The sequence below is a fragment of the Nerophis lumbriciformis genome, linkage group LG21 (genome assembly GCF_033978685.3).
Source record: "Nerophis lumbriciformis linkage group LG21, RoL_Nlum_v2.1, whole genome shotgun sequence".
In the NCBI taxonomy this organism is placed as follows: Eukaryota; Metazoa; Chordata; class Actinopteri; order Syngnathiformes; family Syngnathidae; genus Nerophis; species Nerophis lumbriciformis.
Window position 1 is genome coordinate 27,830,796 of NC_084568.2, and position 22,260 is coordinate 27,853,055.

The 22,260-nt window shown below is 39.4% G+C and overlaps 1 protein-coding gene across 3 annotated transcripts in view; it reads right to left on the reverse strand.

Moving 5' to 3' along the window:
* The window catches only part of sgce (sarcoglycan, epsilon), a 35,944-nt gene that overhangs the window by 4,959 nt on the left and 8,725 nt on the right, over positions 1-22,260 (reverse strand). For all 3 annotated transcript variants that reach the window (XM_061982523.2, XM_061982524.2, XM_061982522.2), the window contains exons 2-6: positions 19,837-19,959; positions 19,445-19,602; positions 6,101-6,173; positions 3,137-3,335; positions 30-192 (exon numbers count right to left, since the gene is read on the reverse strand). In XM_061982523.2, the coding sequence (XP_061838507.1) occupies positions 30-192; positions 3,137-3,335; positions 6,101-6,173; positions 19,445-19,602; positions 19,837-19,959 (716 nt within the window). The remainder of the gene's footprint in view (positions 1-29; positions 193-3,136; positions 3,336-6,100; positions 6,174-19,444; positions 19,603-19,836; positions 19,960-22,260) is intronic.

Here is a 22,260-nt window from a genome sequence, read left to right on the forward strand (position 1 = left end):
AGAGGCCAGTTTGTGGTTTGCTTCCTCACCAGGGAGATTTTACACCAGTCGATGTGGAACTGAGCTCTGAACTTCTTGTCACAGCTGATGACAGGCTCCATCTCCTGACTGCAGCGCAGTTGGTTGTGAGGGCTCTCCACCTCACGCAGGCACGACGAGAAGGGAACGTCAGCGCCGACCATCACGTACACGCTGGGGCGGGAGAAAGATAGTCATTGTCAATATCTCGGGTGCAATAATCAATCACAACTGGACTGTCTTGATCGTCTCAGGACACGTTTGGACTGTCTGGATCGTCTCAGGAGACGTTTGGACTGTCTGGATCGTCTCAGGAGACGTTTGGACTGTCTGGATCGTCTCAGAAGACGTTTGGACTGTCTGGATCGTCTCAGGAGACGTTTGGACTGTTTCGATCGTCTCAGGAGATGTTTGGACTGTCTTGATCGTCTCAGGAGACAGTTGGACTGTTTCGATCGTCTCAGGAGACGGTTGTACTGTTTTGATTGTCTCAGGAGATGTTTGGACTGTTTTGATCGTCTCAAGAGACGCTTGGACTGTCTTGATCGTCTCAGTTTGGACTGTCTTGATCGTCTCAGTTTGGACTGTCTTGATCGTCTCAGAAGACGTTTGGACTGTTTTGATCATTTCAGGAGACGTTTGGACTGTTTTGATCGTCTCGATGTTTGGACTGTCTTTATCGTTTCAGGAGACGTTTGGACTGTCTCAAACGTCTTGGAAGACGTTTGGACTGTCTCGATCGTCTCAGAAGACGTTTGGACTGTCTCGATCGTCTCAGGAGACGTTTGGACTGTCTCGATCGTCTCAGGAGACGTTTGGACTGTCTCGATCGTCTCAGGAGACGTTTGGACTGTCTCGATCGTCTCAGGAGACATTTGGACTGTCTCAATCGTCTCAGGAGACGTTTGGACTGTCTCGATCGTCTCAGGAGACGTTTGGACTGTCTCGATCGTCTCAGGAGACGTTTGGACTGTCTTGATCGTCTCAGGAGACGTTTGGACTGTCTCGATCGTCTCAGGAGACGTTTGGATTGTCTTGATCGTCTCAGGAGACGTTTGGACTGTCTTGACCGTCTCAGGAGACGTTTGGACTGTTTCGATCATTTCAGGAATCGTTTGGACTGTTTTGATCGCCTCAGGAGACGTTTGGACTGTTTTGATCGTCTCAGGAGACGTTTGGACTGTCTTGACCGTCTCAGGAGACGTTTGGACTGTCTTGACCGTCTCGATGTTTGGACTGTCTTGATCGTTTCAGGACACGTTTGGACTGTCTTGATCGTCTCAGGAGACGTTTGGACTGTCTTGATCGTCTCATCCTTAATTATATATATATATATATATATATATATATATATATATATATATATATATATATATATATATATATATGTGTGTATCACAGTTAATATCACTGTATTGTTGAATGTGCTCAAAAAGTACTTACACACACTGAAATCTTTTAACCAAGTTGTATTTAAAAAAATAACAGACACACAATATACTTTCTTGGCAAAATAATAAATACAGTTCTGGGTTTTTAAGAGCCATATTTTATTTGGGTGTTAGAACATTTATCTTCCATTTACATTTGTAAAAGTTAAAAAAAAAATTATTGATCAAGATCGATAAAATTGTACTGACAAGAGTCAAATTGAGTGTTCACTTGGCTTCATGTACAGTTTATGTGACATCACACAAGCGCATTTCCTGTTGTAGACACCGGCGTCTGTGATATTAATTGTGTTAAAAAAAAACGCCTTTGACATATTCCTTCGAATAGAAAACGATCACTCGCTGATCGAATTGAAAATCTTAGGAGCCCAGACAGTAATGTGTTTACATAGATTTAGATTGGGGAATGTCCTTTCTTAACGGGGAAGGACGTTAATGTATCTTGTATTCATGTTAGCATTTAAGATAGCTAATGAGCTGGCGCTAGTCAGTTCGTGAGTTTATCAAAGTGTGGTTATCAATCATTTATGATTATAACCGTTTATCGTTACCTCCCCAGTAGAATGTAACTCACAGTGTGTTGTACAGATATACAAATAAATATCACCCAGTTATTCAATTCAGGGGGGACACAGAAACAAAATTCTGTCCCTTAGGGAAGTCATGAGAGAAAAATAATAAACATTTTATTAAGCTCTGCTTGACATTGATATTGTATTTTCTCTTTGTAACAGTTGCCGTGCCTCAATCATGGCTGGCTAGGCCACTTTAATTATAAACGCCACGCCACAAATAGAGGTCTGCATTTTGCCCATCAAACAGTGTTTATTTTGACAGCAGGATTTAATTTTGTTTGAAACATATTTGTCAAACATTAGTTATCCAAAGTGATTTAGCTGGAGTGTCCTCTCCAGGGCGCTAGCCTGGGTAAGGTGGTATGGCGAATCAGCTGTTGCCCATGCAGCAGATCCACCCTCTCCACACAGCTGATGGATCCAAGGGAAAGGTAAAACCGATACATTTTGGCAGCAGCGGCGTCGCAGGAGTTACCGGAATGACTCAAGACAAGGTCAGACCACCTTAGGGACTCCGGATTTGATGTCAGGGTTGACATCATCAGGTTATCCAAAACCTGCCCGCAGGCAGCGGGAGACTCGTGGAGGGCGGGGACGTCTATCTACCCGTGCAGGTCCATGTAGACCTGCCCACTGCCCAGTCGACTAAATTATTACGTATAAAAGATAGGACATCTTTAACGTTTCCTTGTATCAGACTTTATTTGGGCAACCTGCAAGGTATTTGTTTAATGCAAAAGTAGCTCAATCTAATGGTCAGAAATGATGCAGTTAGTAATTTTTCAATGTCAATATATATCTTTTAGACATTTGTTCTATTTTTTATGTTTGTATTTCAGCAGCTTCATAAAGTTTGTTTACAAACTGTGTATATGACTTTTCTTTGGTTTGGTTCATATTCAGAAAGTATCATTCTGTACCAACAATTATATTTCGTTAAATGTAGCTGTACAAAGACATGAAAGGCCTGTTACTCACTGCAGTTGAGTACATGAACATATATATAAGGAAATGCAGTAACATTCGGCATCACTCACCTGTCTGTAGCCATAGTGTTAATGGATTTTGCAGATTAAAAAAATCAATACTCACCCTTCCTTGAGGTTATTAATGGGCAACGGCACACGCCCACCGCGGTCCAATGCTGAGGTGATATTGATGGCGTTGAGGCGCTCAGGCTGCCATACGTTCTTCACAGCCCCCAGGAAGTCCCCCAGCACCTCACTGGCCAGCATCTCCTCAACGTTCATGTTTTTTATGTAAAACTCGGCCTGGTAGGGCAGCGGGAACTCTGTGGTGGAGATGAGGAGATGAGGGCAGGCGTTAATCCAAAAAGCTCTTGTCATTAGTCCTGACTACATCTTTGACTCGTTCATGCTGGGCCAGATGGTTGATGGCATCGCTGCCTAGAGTGATGTCAAGTAGTGCAGTGAGTGGGGGTTGCAATGTATGCACAGATGTGAGGTGCCAACAGCTGGTTCTCTGAAACATTGCCACATTTCGTGATGTTATAATGTTGCATCTCATTTCATCACTATTCATTACTATCAACACCTGTTGCGTGTTTTCATGCAAAATCCATTCATTTGCTCCTCTGTTGTGTCATATCATTTACACCAGCAGACTGCGCTGTTCTGGAAGTACTGTTGCTGCAAAAGCCCACATAATATTATTACATAACAACTGTTGTGATATAATTAGGGCAGACAAATAAGCTATAATGCTGAATTTCCCCCAGGGATCAATAAAGTACTTTCTATTCTATTCTATTCTATAAACAATGCACCAAATGCAAAATAATAGAAAACATTTTTTAACATTCTGCTGTTTTTTAAAGCCAAGAAGACTTCACTCATGTTAAGCAAAATGCATTCAAATATTTATAAGAATTTTAAACATGTGCTATTCATTGATGTATGCATCTTTTCAGATTTGACTTTAAAATATTCTTGTTCCACATGATGTGAACGTGATAAACAATGATGTTGGTGTGTGTCTTTTTTAGTTATCTCTGGTTTCTGCATTATGGAATAAAAGTGTAAATTTGTCTTGTTTCCTTTATGTAAAAATTGTATATATAAACCAGAGTAAGGCAGAAAAGTGTAATTGTTCTTGAAAATAACAGTCAAAAAGTGTGTCCTTTATGTAAAGATTGTGTATACAAACCGCAGTAAGGCAGACAAGTGTAATTTGTCTTATTAATGACAGCCAAAAAGTGTTTCCTTTATGAAAAGATTGTGTATATAAACCGCATTACGGCAAAAAAGTGTAAATTTGTCTTGAAAATGACAACCAAAAAGTGTTTCCTTTAAGTAAAGATCGTGTATATAAACCGCAGTAAGGCAGAAAAGTGTAATTTTTCTTGAAAATGACAGCCAAAAAGTGTTTCCTTTATGTAAAGATTGTGTATATAAACTGCAGTAAGGCAGAAAAGGATCAATCGCAACAGAGTAGGCGTTGTCAAGTGGAGTAAGCTGTGGAATCCGAGTGTTTCGCTTAAGAGGAGGAATGCAGATTTTAAGATGTTATTAAAATAAACTTACCGTATTGCACCAATGGATCAGTATTGTTTTAAAGTAGCAGTAAAATGGAAAAACAAGTTGACTCGATATGCTTGATATGTTTCATTGTATTTCCAATCTGCCAAGTATGTGAAAATACCGTCAAAACATCACAAAATGCCATAATTTCCAACGGACATTTAAAATATTTCGCTCCGAATGTCTTTAGCAATTTCCGTATATTCAGGGAGGGAGACGTCACGATGTGAACACTTCTGGGGAGTGAGTGGACGTGCCAGCAACTTGAGGGTTCCACATTCGATCCCCGCTTCCGCCATCCTAGTCACTGCCGTTGTGTCCTTGGGCAAGACACTTTATCCACCTGCTCCCAGTGCCACTCACACTGGTTTAAATGTAACTTAGATATTGGGTTTCACTATGTAAAAGCGCTTTGAGTCACTAGAGAAAAGCACTATATAAATATAATTCACTTCTCTTCTGCACTCTGACCATATCATCAGATCAGTCATACTGGAAATATGCAAACATTAGAAAGAGACGTGCTGTTTATCATTCAAAATCCCTATGTAAGACTTGGACACATACGTTTTTCTTTTTGTACGCATTCCAAGTTGTGAATAAATAAATCAAATGTCAGCGAACAATGGAGTCAATAGTGGCTCTATATTTCGCCCACAAAACCCTTTAGATAACAATCCAAAACCTGCCAACAATACTCTATATACATTTTGTGAGCCGAATAGAAATCATTTAGGATTTAGCCATAGAAGTTGTTCATCTGTGACAATCAATTTATACCTGGAGATAGACATGTCTTCAGGCAGCAACTTTTCCTTTTAACCCTTTGTGGGGATTATAATTCATTCCTAATCTAAATGGGAAGATATGGTCATCCCATCAATCATCATCGCAGTGAGAGCAGACAGTAAGTGATTGTTTTATTATGTTTGTATTTCTTGTTTAGCACTTAGCAATACTGCTACACGATGCTTAGTGTTTGACTAAAGCTGCATCTGTTTAGCAGAGCTTCTAAAACTTGTAGCTCATCTTTCTTATATTCAGGATCAAAAATAGAACTTTCTGGATCATCATTTGTCCCAAAGTAGTCTTTGTTGTCTCTCACAAAGTCTGCATGAATTGCAATGTTGTTGTTGGGGAAGTGATCTGTGGTTCATCACGGATCACTTGACTGGCTTGATCATTATCTCTCAAAATTACTCGGTAATCTCAATGAGATTGATACTATTTTGATTATATCTATTTACTCGCAAACTTTGTAAGTCTTTCGATACAGAGGCAATTTAGTTTCCATTCTCCTGCTACCTTAAAGTCCCTGAAATGAGCAGAATAGGACAGAATGGATGTGTTGTATAGTGTGTTTGCCCCAGAAATACACTAATTGATCACTTGTAGTTGACATATGTGATGAAATGGAATATTTTATCTTTAGAAGAACCTATTACACCATTCCAGAAGTGGTTTAACTAGGGCTCTGCAGTTGAAGAGTACCCGTATGTGTGTGTGCGCCGCTTACCCTCAGTGGCCATGACGTTTATGACCAAGTTGTGCCGTGCCGTCTCAAAAGTGCGTCGGTTATAGGCAGTAATCTGCAACACACAGAGGGGCGATGGTTTAGGCTCAGATCAGTGAAGCTTATTTGGCAGCACTTCTCTGGACAGGGCTGAGCTCGGTAGGCCTCTGTTGCTCAGCCGGGACGTTGCGTGGTGGCGGCACATGCTAAGTCTTTTGCAAAAGGAATTTTATGTTACAGCTTACACACAAGGCATGAACAATATAATGGCATTAAGCCTAATGAGCAAAAGCAGAACATTGTATCATGCGGCTAATGACAGCAAATCAGCTGAGCTCAGTAAACAGTACCATATTCCCTCATATACAGTCGTGGGTTGGGGGATATATTTACTCAACTGCAGAAGGGATCAGGCTTCTCTTATTAATCATATATATATTTTCCTACAGACAAACAATGATGCTTGTCATACATATTACAATATAAGTCAAGACAAAAGGGTATACAGTATATGAACTGATATAATTACAGTTAAAAAGAAGGTTTGTATTTGTTTTAAATGGATGACACACTTTAAGATATTAAAACACGGTGTCTTTTTGAGGAAATTTGCTATTAAATGATAAATAAATAAATGGGTTGTACTTGTATAGCGCTTTTCTACCTTCAAGGTACTCAAAGCGCTTTGACACTACTTCCACATTTACCCATTCACACACACATTCACACACTGATGGAGGGAGCTGCCATGCAAGGCGCTAACCAGCACCCATCAGGAGCAAGGGTGAAGTGTCTTGCTCAGGACACAACGGACATGACGAGGTTGGTACTAGGTGGGGATTGAACCAGGGACCCTCGGGTCGCGCACTGCCACTCTTCCACTGCGCCACGCCGTCCCTTATGTAATACCAGAGAAACAAAGAAAGCCACTTCTTAGTCAGAAATCCTAGCCTACATGGAGGCAAATAAACTATGTTTCTTTTTGGAGGAGGAGGAATAGCTAAACATGCTTCACTACACACCGTAGGAGGATACAACGAGCCATGCCAACTGCTAAACTGAAGTTGGTGAATGTAAACAGTGGTGTGGACGGATCGAACAATATAGATAATAACCATATCAATTATAGTACCAGTGGATGGTTGATACTACAGTGAATAGATGGATATTTTTTATTAGCACAAAATAATTGGGTGTAGGGCTGGGCGATATGGCCTTTTACAATATGATATGTTAGATGTAAATATAAATGGAATACAATGATTTGCAAATCATTTTCAACCCATATTCAATTGAATATGCTACAAAGACAACATATTTCATGTTCAAACTGATAAACTTTTTTTTTTTTTGCAAATAAGCATTAACTTTAGAATTTGATGCCAGCAACATGTGACAAAGAAGTTGGGAAAGGTGGCAATAAATACTGATAAAGTTGAGGAATGCTCATCAAACACTTATTTGGAACATCCCACAGGTGAACAGGCAAATTGGGAACAGGTGAGTGCCAAAAATATCCATCTATTCACTGTAGTATCAACCATCCACTGGTACTATAATTGATATGGTTATTATCTATATTGTTCTATCCGCCCACACCACTGTTTACATTCACCAGCTCCAATGATTCCATGAAATGCTAAGTCATTCACAAACAAGGCTGGGGCGAGGGTCACCACTTTGTCAACAAATGCGTGAGCAAATTGTTGAACAGTTTAAGAAAAACCTTTCTCAACCAGCTATTGCAAAGAATTTAGGGATTTCACCATCTACAGTCCGTAGTATCATCAAAGGGTTCAGAGAATCTGGAGAAATCACTGCACATAAGCAGCTAAGCCGGTGACCTTCGATCCCTCAGGCTGTACTGCATCAACAAGTGACATCAGTGTGTAAAGTATATCACCACATGGGCTCAGGAACACTTCAGAAACCCACTGTCAGTAACTACAGTTGGTCGCTACATCTGTAAGTGCAAGTTAAAACTCTCCTATGCAAGGCGAAAACCGTTTATCAACAACACCCTGAAACGCCTTCGGCTTCGCTGGGCCTAAGCTCATCTAAGATGGACTGATACAAAGTGAAAAAGTGTTCTGTGGTCTGATAAGTCCACACTTCAAATTGTTTTTGGAAACTGTGCACGTCGTGTCCTCCGGACCAAAGATGAAAAGAACCATCCGGATTGTTATAGGCGCAAAGTTGAAAAGCCAGCATCTGTGATGGTATGGGGGTGTATTAGTGCCCAAGACATGGGTAACTTACACATCTCTGAAGGCGCATTAATGCTGAAAGGTACATACAGGTTTTGGAGCAACATATGTTGCCATCCAAGCAACGTTACCATGGACGCCCCTGCTTATTTCAGCAAGACAATGGCTTCATAGTAAAATAGTGCGGGTACTAGACTGGCCTGCCTGTAGTCCAGACCTGTCTACCATTGAAAATGTGTGGCGCATTATGAAGCTTAAAATACCACAACGGAGACTCCCGGACTGTTGAACAACTTAAGCTGTACATCAAGCAAGAATGGGAAAGAATTCCACCTGAGAAGCTTAAAAAATGTGTCCCCTCAGTTCCCAAACGTTTACTGAGTGTTGTTAAAAGGAAAGGCCATGTAACACAGTGGTGAACATGCCCTTTCCCAACTACTTTGGCACATGTTGCAGCCATGAAATTCTAAGTTAATAATTATTTGCAAAAAATAAATAAAGTTTATGAGTTTGAACCATACTTGCCAACCTTGAGACCTCCGATTTCGGGAGGTGGGGGGGCGTGGTCGGGGTGGGGCGGGGGCGTGGCTAAGAGGGGAAGAGTATATTTACAGCTAGAATTCACCAAGTCAAGTATTTCATATGTATGTGTATATATATATATATATATATATATATATATATATATATATATATATATATATATATATATATATATATATATATAGTTAGAATTCCCTGAAAGTGCAGTACTTTTTATATATATATATATATATACATATATATATATATATATATATATATATATATATATATATATATATATATCAAGAGGGACAGTGTAGTTTGTCTGTTGCCATCTCCTGGTGAATGTTGGCTATATATATGGCCAACGATTTACGTGGTGTTGCGCACCTGACGTCAAGTGTGTGAGTCTGTTCTGAAGTCTACAGTAAAGAGAAGTACTTCATCCCCTCGCCTGTTTATTGCCTCCAACTCAATATATTACAACAACATTAATCCATGCGAACCTGGAGGGGGCGTGGCCTCCAGGTCCGCCTGAATTTCGGGAGATTTTCGGGAGAAAATGTGTCCCGGGAGGTTTTCGGGAGAGGCGCTGAATTTCGGGAGTCTCCCGGAAAATCCGGGAGGGTTGGCAAGTATGGTTTGAACATCAAATATCTTGTCTTTGTAGTGCATTCAATTGAATATGGGTTGAAAAGGATTTGCAAATCATTGTATTCCGTTTATATCTAACACAATTTCCCAACTCATATGGAAACGGGGTTTGTATATATATATATATATATATATATATATATATATATTTATGTATATATATATAAATATATATGTATATATATGTGTGTGTGTGTATATATATATATATATATATATATATATACATACAGTGTATATATATATACATACACACACACACACACACATATATACACATATTTATATATACACATATATATATATATATATATACACAAACATATATACATATACATATACATATATATATATATTTACATATATACACACATATATATGTATACACACATATATATATATATATATATATATATATATATATATATAAATATACATATACATACATATATATATATATATATATATATATATATATACCATATTTTCCGCACTATAAGGCACACCGGATTATAAGGCGCACCTTCAATGAATGGCATATTTTAAAACTTTGTTCATATATAAGGCGCACCGCATTATAAGGCGCACTGCATTATAAGGCGCATAGAATAGACGCTACAGTAGAGGCTGGGGTTACGTTATGCATCCATTAAATGGAGCTGCGCTAAAGGGAATGTCAACAAAACAGTCAGATAGGTCAGTCAATCTTTATTGATAGATTACAAACCAGCGTTCTGACAACTCTGTTCACTCCCAAAATGAATAAACAGCTGTTTTATTATTTTCCCCGAGGTAAAGTCAGTGACGTGTTTTGTTTATCTTTTAACAACAGCAAGGTATAACATGTAGTGCAACATTTATATCACATAGTGGAGGGGAACTTTTCCCTGATTCAATAAACACGTAAAAACAGTGATACTGTTACGGTAAATCAAACGTTAGTGCAATCACAATATAGTAACACTCGAAATAGTGCAGAGCAATAACAATATATCAATAACTCAACGTTGCTCAAACGTTAATGTCACACAACACACAAAATAAACATGTAAAGCTCACTTTATGAAGTTATTCCTCATCCACGAATCCCTCGAATTCTTCTTCTTCAGTGTCCAAATTAAACAGTTGGGCGAATATGTGCTGCTCCGTCTCGTCGAAGTCGTCATTAATCGAGTCAGTGTCACTGCTGCGTGACTGATCGTCTTAAGTTTAAACTCTGCGTCATAAGCGGCTCTCTTATTAGGAGCCATTTTGGGGTCTTTACATAAACAAACAAATGGAAATGAAACGGCACGCCTTGCGCAGTCATATATCCCAGCATGCACCGCGCGCTTCTTCTTCTTCTTCTACGGGGGCGGCTGCTTACCGTAGAAGAACTTCTTCTTCTACGGGGGAAAATCAAGTCGGCGGTTGCTTACCGTAGTTGCGATTGATTGATTGATTGAAACTTTTACCTGTTGGAGGCTCAATATTGGTCCATATATAAGGTGCACCGGATTGTAAGGCACACTGTCAGCTTTTGACAACATTGGAGGTTTGTAGGTGCGCCTTATCTGTGCAGCACTGGATGAAAGATGCAATGGTCTGTCAGAAGCCCAGAAACTCACTGACCTATTATACACACACATTAATTACAAACAAACAGGTCACAGGTGAGGAAGAAAAATGGGCTGCATGATCGAGTGGCCAAAAAGTTAAATTTCGGTCTCAGCACTCCAAATGACTTTGTTCCAGAAGTTTTGAGGCTTGTCTCTGTGCTGTTTGGCGTAATGTAAGCGGGATTGTGGGGAGGCGGGGCCGGAGGACCGACGGCGAGCAAGCGGTGAGACAGGGCGCGCCGAGAGCGACGCGGCAATCGTGACCGGGTGCGGGGATCGCGCACCTGGTCACAATCAGCTAATCCCCTCGCAGCAGTTAAAAGAACAGCAACCGAGAACGACGGGGCAGAAGGAGGTGGAGAGCCAGCAGGGCAGGAGAGAGACGGAGAAAGGAAGCGGACGCAACGAGAGGCTGATGCGAAGCGAGCGCGCCGGAGAGCCAGAGGGAGACGAAGACGCGGAAGGCTGAGGAGTGGAACGGAGAGCGAGCAGAGCGAGGCAAGTGCTGAAAAGCACAAAAGATTTTGATTTGTTGAAATAATAAACAAAGTCTCAACATATGTCCTTCCTAAATGGTCCCGAAAACCCACACGTCGGCATGAGTCGGTCACACGGATACTTTGTGACATTTGCACAGAAATGGCTTTCTTCTGGCGACTCAACCATGCAGCCCATTTTTCTTCAAGTGCCTCCTTATTGTGCATCTTGAAACAGCCACACCACAATTTTTCAGAGTCCTGTATTTCAGCTGAAGTTATTTGTGGATTTTTCTTTGCATCTCGAACAATTTTCCTGGCAGTTGTGGCTGAAATCTTTGCTGGTCTACCTGAATCCCTCTTTTTCCACTTCTTAATCAGTGTTTGAACACTGCTGATTGGCATACTCAATTCCTTGGATATCTTCCTGTTTTATGCAGTTCAATTACCTTTTCTCACAGATCCTTTGACAATTATTTTGCCTTTCACGTGACTCAGACTCCAGAAACATCTGTGCAGCACTGGATGAAAGATACAATGGTCTGTCAGAAGCCCATAAACTCACTGACCTTTTATACACACACATTAATTACCAGTGTTGGGACTAACGCGTTCCTTTGTAACGCGTTATTGTAACGCCGTTAGTTTCGGCGGTAACTAGTAATCTAACGCGTTATTTTTTATATTCAGTAACTCAGTTACCGTTACTACATGATGCGTTACTGCGTTATTTTACGTTATTTTTTATGTAGTATCGGCTAGAAGCTGAGGATCTGATCGTGTTTTATGGCAGCGAAGCAATGACATGCTTCTGATTCTTCCTCTGCGCTCTCTGTGTGTGTGTGTGTCAGGGTGTGGGGAGGGGAGAGGAGGGGAGGGGGGTGCGCAATACAACGTAAATCGTTGGCCAACCAAAAAGTAACCACAGAACTAGTGTTCTGTGGTTACTTTTTGGTTGGCCAAGCGGACGTGACGACAGGCTGTCCTCACTCAGGTCCGCACGGACCTGGAGGGGCGTGCCTTAAGTCCGTCTGGAAATCGGGAGAAATTTGGGAGAATGGTTGTCCCAGGGAGAGGCACTGCAATTCCGGAGGGTTGGCAAGTATGAGATATTCTCACTTCTTTTCTTTTGTCGAGCACAAAGAAAATAACATTTTAGTTAAATGTAAGTTGTGTCTTGGATCAAAGATCCCGTCTACTGCCCAAAACAACAATTCAAATCTGCCTGGTTAGGCTTTGTGTATGTCACGTGTGCCTTCCTTAGGTGAAGCCAGGTTTACAGTTATGTTGTTGATTGATTGATTGATTGAAACTTTTATTAGTAGGTTGCACAGTACAGTACATATTTCGTACAATTGACCACTAAATGGTAACACCCCAATAAGTTTTTCAACTTGCTTAAGTCGGGGTCCACTGATTCATGATACAGATATATACTATCAAATATATACTAACATCACAATACAGTCATCACACAAGATAATCATCAGGGTATATACATTGAATTATTTACAATCCGGGGTGTGGGATTGCATCATCAGAGAAATGGACATTGAAACAGTGTAGGTGTGACTTGGTAGGTATGTATAGCAAGTAGTGGACACAGAGAGAGAGAGAGATCAGAAAGTATAAGAAAAAATGTCTACATTTGATTATTTACAATCCGAAGAGGTATTATGTGGAAGGGAGGGTGTTAGTTTAGGGTTGTAGTTGCCTGGAGATGTTCTTTTAGTGCGGTTTTGAAGGAGGATACAGATGCCCTTTATTTTACACCTGTTGGGAGTGGATTCCATATTGAAGTGGCATAGAAAGAGAATGAGTTAAGACCTTTGTTAATTTGGAATCTGGGTTTAACGTGGTTAGTGTTAGTGTTAGTGTTAGTGTTATTATGCTGTTTGTTACTTATGTATGTTATGTTGCAGCTATTTAAAATAGTTTTGTCAATTTGTTCTGGCCTGAAATAAATTGGCCCTTTGAAACATATCTTTGTCTTTGTGTGTTGTATGTAGAGCACATTGCTTAGCAGAGTTCAGTGATGCAAATGCATGTCAAGTTGATCAACAGATTGTATTATTCTCCAGTGCAATAACAGTACTGAAATGAAGGCTAAAAGGGCATTAATGGGAGCTTTAAAAACAAAAAGTAGAAGAAGTAACTAAATAGTTACTTTTCACAGTAACGCATTACTTTTTGGTGTAAGTAACTGAGTTAGTAACTGAGTTACCTTTGAAATAAAGTAACTAGTAACTGTAACTAGTTACTGGTTTTCAGTAACTAACCCAACACTGTTAATTACACACAAACAGGTCACAGGTGAGGATTGGAACCTTGATTAGCCATTCAAACCTGTTTGTGTCAACTTTTGTGCATGTTATCAGATCAAAGTCATTGGGGTATGTAAACTTTGATCAGGGTCATTTGGGTACTTTCTTTTGTCATTTTGATTTTAAAAGAGTAAACAGTTGTTTGCCAAAAAATAGCTTCACACAACCATTAAGCATGAGTGGAAGAAAGGTTTTTGTGTTATCATTCATCTTCTTTGAAGAATGGCCAAGAAATCATAAATTCTTCCAGGGTATGTAAACTTATGAGCACAACTGTATATATGTATATATGTGTGTATAGGTATACTGTATATGTATATAAATGCATTAAGGTATATATTCATTTATGATTGTTTATCAAAATATGACTATAGATGTCAACATTGTGTATGTGCTGAAAGATTCATTTATGTCTGTTTATTAAAATATAGCTATCGATGTCAACATTGTGTATGTGCGGAAAGATTCATTTATGATTGTTTATCAAAATATAACTCTAGATGTCAACAATGTGTATGTGCTGAAAGATTCATTTACGGTTGTTTATCAAAATATAACTATAGATGTCAACAATGTGTATGCGCTGAAAGATTAATTTATGATTGTTCATCAAAATATAACTACAGATGTCAACATTGTGTATGTGCGGAAAAATTCATTTATGATTGTTTATCAAAATATAACTCTAGATGTCAACATTGTGTATGTGCTGAAAGATTCATTTACGATTGTTTATCAAAATATAACTATAGATGTCAACAATGTGTATGTGCTGAAAGATTCATTTATGATGGTTCATCAAAATATAACTATAGATGTCAACATTGTGTATGTGCTGAAAGATTCATTTATGATTGTTTATCAAAATATAACTATAGATGTCAACATTGTGAATGTGCTGAAAGATTAATTTATGATTGTTTATCAAAATATAACTATATATGTCAACATTGTGTATGTGCTGAATGGATGGATGGATAAAAATATAACTGTAGATGTCAACATTGTGTATGTGCTGAAAGATTCATTTATGATTGTTTATCAAAATATAACTATAGATGTCAAAATTGTGTATGTGCTGAAAGATTCATTTTTGATTGTTTATTTAATATAACTATGTATGTCAATATTGTGTATGTGCTGAAAGATTAATTTATGATTGTTTATCAAAATATAACTATAGATGTCAAAATTGTGTATGTGCTGAAAGATTCATTTTTGATTGTTTATTTAATATAACTATGTATGTCAATATTGTGTATGTGCTGAAAGATTAATTTATGATTGTTTATCAAAATATAACTATAGATGTCAACATTGTGTATGTGCTGAAAGATTAATTTATGATTCCTTATAAAAAATATAACTTTAGATGTCAATATTGTGTATGTGCTGAACGATTCATTTATGATTGTAAAAATGTTACTCTTAAGTTTTGCAGACATTTGCTTTCTTTTATTTAGACTCACGGAGTTGGAGCTTTACAAAACACTTGTAGAAAACACGTGTTTAAGAAATACAAATAATATCAAGATAATACTTCAATGGTAAATAATAAACGTTAAAAGTATATCAAACAAAACTTTTAAGAAACGTTTATCCTTTTTGTGATTCGAACGATTTGTACAGTCGAAAACAAGCATATGGCATCTTTTCTTGGAGAAATGCAAAATGGGGCCTAGTAGCCATTGAGAACAAAGCTAGCTTGAACACCACGGGTATTCATTGGGCGGGACGTGAGCCGGCTGTGACATCAGTAACATCCCAGCAATAGTCCATCCATCCATCCATTTCTACCGCTGGTCCCTCTCGGGGTTGGGGGCTGGCTGGAGTCTTGTGCAGCTAATATATGGGAACAAAAAATTGTCTTCTAAAATTTAGTAGGTGCGGCTTATATCCTGTTGCGCTTTATAGTCCGAAAGATACGGTACTCACCAGATAATATATCGTGATTAAGGCTATGCCTTAATCACTATATAAATATATATAGCGATAGACACAATTCATATAAATATAAAATGTGTTCGATAAAATATTCGGTAAATATCTATATTTTTTGGTCGGAAGAAACCAGAAATTATGAAGCAAGAATCGTTTCATAAAGTCACTCGCGCTTTGGGAACCCAGCAAGCAGGAAACAAGAAGTGTCACTGAGCAATGGGAGGGACACGCTAACAGCCAATCACGTAACACTATCAACAACTGAGCGTAGGGTAGACGTTCAGACGTACCCTCCAGGGTCGATGTTTTCGTCAGCTCTTCACTTTCCCCAACAATGGGTCTGCTAAGCGCACATTCACCAGTCGCCAATACTGCTGCACGCTACCACTCACTCTCTTCACTCTTCCACTCACACTGACGTAACTCACCCAACACACTGCCATTCCTAAAGGAGCACACACACACATACGCTACTCTCTAAACATCAGTGTGGCTGCGCCATCTTTCTGTAGATTCCCTGCATCGAGTGAGAAGAGAAACTGTGATATCTTGATATATCAACATTCTGACACTTTCAATGTGTCCGTTTAATGAGTATATTCCCAAACTACTCTGTGTAGTGTACTGCTATCTAGTGTCTCAAATCTGCAACTGCCTGCAAATCTACTTTAATTAATGTATTACCTTAGCAGTGCTCATCCTACCTGGCTATCAGATACTCTCTCCACTGATAAATGGCACTCTAGGGAAGGTTGAAATTAATTTACTGTATTTATTAAAAAAGTCATAAAAAGTATCAATAATTATCGATATAGATCAATATAAAAAACATATACTGTGATATAGTTTTCGGCCATATCGCCCAGCCCTCATCCTGATATATATCGACATCGCCTCAGGCATGTGATTTAAACTTAATGAAAAAGACTGAAGAAAAGCCGGGGGTTCTGGGGGCCGCAGGTTCCCAGCTAGGTTCAGGTTGGTGCCCTTGTGGGGGGATAAAGGGTCCCTCCCACACACACACACCCCCCCGAAGCTACTGGTTTTTAGCAATTGAACATGCAAAACTTAGAGAAAAAAAAGCACCATTTAAAGATGTTTCAGTGTTTAAAGAATTGGAAAATGACCAACCGAGGACCCCCATTCATCCAAATGAATCACTATGTCATGTCACTCAGTCACTATGTTATTTAGTCACTACAGTAATTACAAATTGTGTTCACATCCACAGGAACCACATGGGTTAGCCTACTCTATACAGTATTTACAACTTTACTAGTGTTCACTTCACAGCCACAGATGGTTCTTCTAGTTATTTACATTATTTACACATTACCATACTTGCCAACCCTCCCGATTTTCCCGGGAGACTACCGAATTTCAGTGCCCCTCCCAAAAATCTCCCGGGGCAACCATTCTCCCGAATTTCTCCCGATTTCCACCCGGACAACAATATTGGGGGCGTGCCTTAAAGGCACTGTCTTTAGCGTCCTCTCTCACCTGAAAAGGAGACTATTATATATGTCTCCGTTATCCATAGGTTTATCTATAACCCATAAAGTAGGCAGGCATGGAGCTATTTCTCAGCGTGTGTTTATTCCAGCCGGCACGTTAATAAACTGACACACAACATCCGGATTCCCATCATGCATAGCTTTAAAACTATGGCAAGTAGTAATGTCCAAAAACATAACAGAGACGAAGCAGAAGAACAAAGAAGAGACATGGCGACGACGAGTAAGAAGAAGAAGTATGGCTCAAAGGGGAAGGGGTATGCTGCCTGCAAATTTTGTTGAACAGACTTCTCCATTGAACACGGTGGCCGAACCGATATACTCATTCATGAACGGATTGTATATGTATATATATATATATATATATATATATAAGAAATACTTGAAAATATACATCCCCCCCCATCTCCCAAATTCGGAGGTCTCAAGGTTGGCAAGTATGCACATTACTTTGCCATTTTTGCTTTGATGGCTCTGACATGAGCCTTCCTGGCAAATTTCTGAGCAGTTTGCATTTCCTTTTTGTTTCTGCTTTAGTCGATTGTGGGTTTCCTTGATGTCGTCTACATCGCTTAAAGAAAAATATAAGAGAATCCCTCTGCCATCTTCCACTAGTTTTTTTTAATATATAAATCGCCCGCTTGAATATTCCCTCTTCTCCTCTCCAACTCTCTTGTCGTCATTTGGGATGTTTGTTGTGATTTCCCGTCCTGGTTCGATGACCCGCCCTATCTTGCCTCCGATTGGCCTGTCCGTAATGTTTTACCCTAATCTTAACCAACCAACTGATCATCATTGATGTTTCCCGTATATTTGTATGCCTGTGGAGCTGCACTCGTCCACTTCTCTCTTCCTCTTCTCCCTCTCTCTTCTTTTGTAGCATGTACCTTAGCTAACCGCTGCATGGGTCTAAAAATAGCTAAGCTACGGAAATCTCTACTTGTTTAAAAGTAGCGAAGCTACTGCCAAGCTACTGGGAAATATAGTTAAGCTACGTCGTTTCGATTTTTAATGGAAAACCATACTTGCCAACCCTCCCGGATTTTCCAGGAAACTCCTGAAATTCAGCGCCTCTCCCGAAAACCTCCCGGGACAAATTTTCTCCCGAAATTCAGGCGGACTCAGGTCCTCCACAATATAAAAAAGCGTACCTGCCCAATCATGTTATAACTATAGAATGATGGAGGGCGAGTTCTTGGTTTCTTATGTGGGTTTATTGTTAGGCAGTTTCATTAACGTCCTCCCAGCTGGCAACAACACACAACAACAGCAGTCACTTTTTTGTATACCGTAAAGCAGTTTGTCTGCCGTAAACAGCAATGTTGTGTCACTCTTAAACAGGACAATACTGCCATCTAGTGCATTTGATGAAAGCACTTTTGTGCGTGCCACACAGCAATGCATCGTCAGAGAGGGTGTTCAGCATGGTTCGAAAAATAGTGACAGAGAATAGAACAAGGATAGACAATTCAACCCTTAACTCAACAATGAGTAGATGAGTGTTATGTGTGTGTATATGTGTAAATAAATGAACACTGAAATTCAAGTATTTATTATATATATATATATATATATATATATATATATATATATATATATATAGCTAGAATTCACTGAACGTCAAGTATTTCATATATATACATATATATAAATATAGCTAGAATTCACTGAACGTCAAGTATTTCTTATATATATATATATATATATATAAGAAATACTTGACTTGGTGAATTCTAGCTGTAAATATACTCCTCCCCTTTTAGCCACGCCCCCAACCACGCCCCCGTCCCCCCCCGACCCCCCCGAAATCGGAGGTCTCAAGGTTGGCAAGTATGTGGAAAACCATAGTTTTTACCACTACAGCCGCAAACCGGAATGGATTATCAAAAACCGTACTCATTACGGGAAAACCGTAGTTGTTGGCGGGTATGGCAAAGAGACGGATCAAAATTTTAACACACATTGTAGGTCGGAAAAACAAAAATAATCTTTTATATTTTTACAGAGAAAAAAAAGACGGATTTCCAACTATAGACGTAAAAATCTGCAATATAAATCGCCAAATTAGTTTTCATCCCTAGTTTCCACTTTTAGTAAGGATGACAAACCTCTATGACTGTGGCTTTGGCAACATGCTCGGCAGTGGGGGAACCGTAGAGTACCCCGTCACTATGAGGAGTTCTCTGGATGTAGCGAAGCCAGCCGGGCCGATCTGGGAAACCCATCAGGTTGGTGTTGAAAGTGATGGGGTCGCTGGCAGCATCACCTGCAGGCAGAGAAGGTTAATCAGAAGTACTTTGATGTTCTGACAGGGGTTGATGCCTGCGAAACCTATTGGACGCCGCCTCATTGAGACCTACTAGACGGAATATATAAGTGTTGCCCGCAAAGCATTTATCTTGCAGAATATACTGAACACTCATGTATTATATTATAGTGCATGACCTCCAACAGTAAAATATTCCAACTCACTAAATCTCTACATTTAGAAATGTTGTACCTGATTTCGGGTAGAGAGGAAATTCCCCTTTGAAGTATTCTCTTTCCAGGACGTGGACGAACAACACTCCTGCAGACGGGTAGACGTTACGGTCAGCGTGCGACCTTGACAGGATGGTGAGCACTGAAACAGAGTTTGCACGTTTTACTTAACATAAAAATAATATCTAAATAGAACTTTAAAATTGTTTCAATATAATTTTGCTTGTCATGTCCCTCTAGGATTTTGCGGGCTTTTTTGTGATTGCTGCAGCTTAAAATTGCAGCTTAAAATTCCTTAAAATCAACTTGTGATTCTATTCATTTCCTATCAATGTTTTGTGTGTTTCTCGTAAAATTGACTTTAAAAAGCACAAGATTTCAACAAAAAATTGGAAAACAGTGTATTGATGGTTTACTTGTTTTATACCACACAGACCTAAAAGGAGACTCGAGATGGCAATACAAACAAACTTATTGTCAAACTACTGTACTGATTTAATTCATTATAACTAATCATAGTACCGTATTTTCCGCACTATAAGGCGCACCTAAAAACCTCCAATTTCCTCAAAAGCTGATAGTGCGCCTTATAATCCGGTGCGCCTTATATATGGACCGATATTGAGCCACAACAGGTCTCGCAACTACGGTAACTACGCCGACTTCATTTTACCCCTTCTACGGCTGCTTACCGTAGAAGAAGAAACGCTTCTTCTTCTACGGGGGAAAATTAAGTCGGCGGCTGCTTACCATAGAAGAAGAGCTTGTTCTTCTACGGGGGAAAATTAAGTCGACGGCTGCTTACCATAGAAGAAGAACTTCTTCTTCTACGGGGGAAAATGAAGTCCCGTAGTTGCGAGACCTAAACTTTATGTAAAGACCCAAAAATGGCTCCTATTAAGAGACACGCTTACGACACAGAGTTTAAACTCAAGGCGATCAGTCACGCAGTAGAACACGGGAATAGAGCAGCAGCGAGAGAATTTAACATTAACGAATCAATGGTACAGAAGTAGAAGAAGCAACATGATGACCTGCGCCGAGTAAAGAAGACTAAACAGAGTTTCCGAGGGAACAAAGCGAGATGGCCACAGTTGGAGGACAAACTCGAACAGTGGGTTGTTGAACAGAGAGCAGCAAGTAGAAGTGTCAGTACACTCACTATTTGTTTTGTTGACATTCCCTTTAGCGCAGCTCCATCTAATCAAGTCATAACGTAACCCCAGCCTCTACTGTAGCGTCTATTCTATGTGCCTTATAATGCGGTCCGCCTTATATATAACAAAGTTTTAAAATAGGCCATTCATTGAAGGTGCGCCTTATAATCCGGTGCGCCTTATAGTGCGGAAAATACGGTAACTACAAAATGCACTTTTGGTAAAAATTGCATGTGAATGCTGAAAGGCCAAACTGAAATACCAACTGTTAGCCAGAAAGCATCATATGACATGCTGTATGACTCTTAGGTTTATATCTGCAAAATGAGCTACAAAAAAAGGGCTAGCGTGCGAACATGTTCATCCTAAAATACTAACAGCATTCGTTAAGTACTGTACCAAAATATGACTGAGGTATATACCTGCAAAATTAGCTAAAAGAGCTAGCATTTTTGTTTGTAAAAGGATGAGAGATTATCATCACACAACATCTCTGTTGATGACTTTGAGGACGAGCAATATGGAGTTGATATTTGATGGGGCAAAATGCGCCAGGAAGTTGGGGGCAGAAGACAAGGTTGCGAGGCCTCGCATCATTTGCGAGGATTGATTGAATTTGCACAATCGCGAATTCCTGGAGGGACCAGCTAGGGATTACTTTGTCTTGTTATTACTAAAGCCAATTACCATGTTATCCTACAATACTTCCACCTTTAATGGTAATAACGTTAGCTTGATGCAAACATTGCTGTTTAAAGTTGTGAGCAGTGCTCACTTCTTTCACACACACACACACACACACAACAAAACCTGACAGTTTTCAATTAAAGACATCAATTCAGATCAGTTTTGAAATGTTTTTTACTAACTCATACAGGTTGACTGTTTCATTGATACACAGTTTATGTTACATTTACTTTTTTCCCCACTATGTGTGACAGTTAAAAGGGCTGTTTGCAAAATGCTCAAAAGTTAAATATTTTAGACCAAAGATATATATACTGTATATATAACAAGAACACGACCGGATAGCTTACGTCACTAGTAGTGGCTTAACAGAACATATATATTTTTCACAGTTACTAATTATATTGAATAAAAATTGCTCAAACAATTTGTCCGGCTTGTCCTGTACACATACACGTAGGGAGTGCGTGCAAATACACAACAAGAGCCCAAGTGAAGCAACTAACATTTTGCATCAGTACTTCCGGGTGTAGTTTACGTCATTACGTCCTAAAAGTTAAAAAAAGGCAGGGAATAATGCTTAACACATTGGAAAGTTA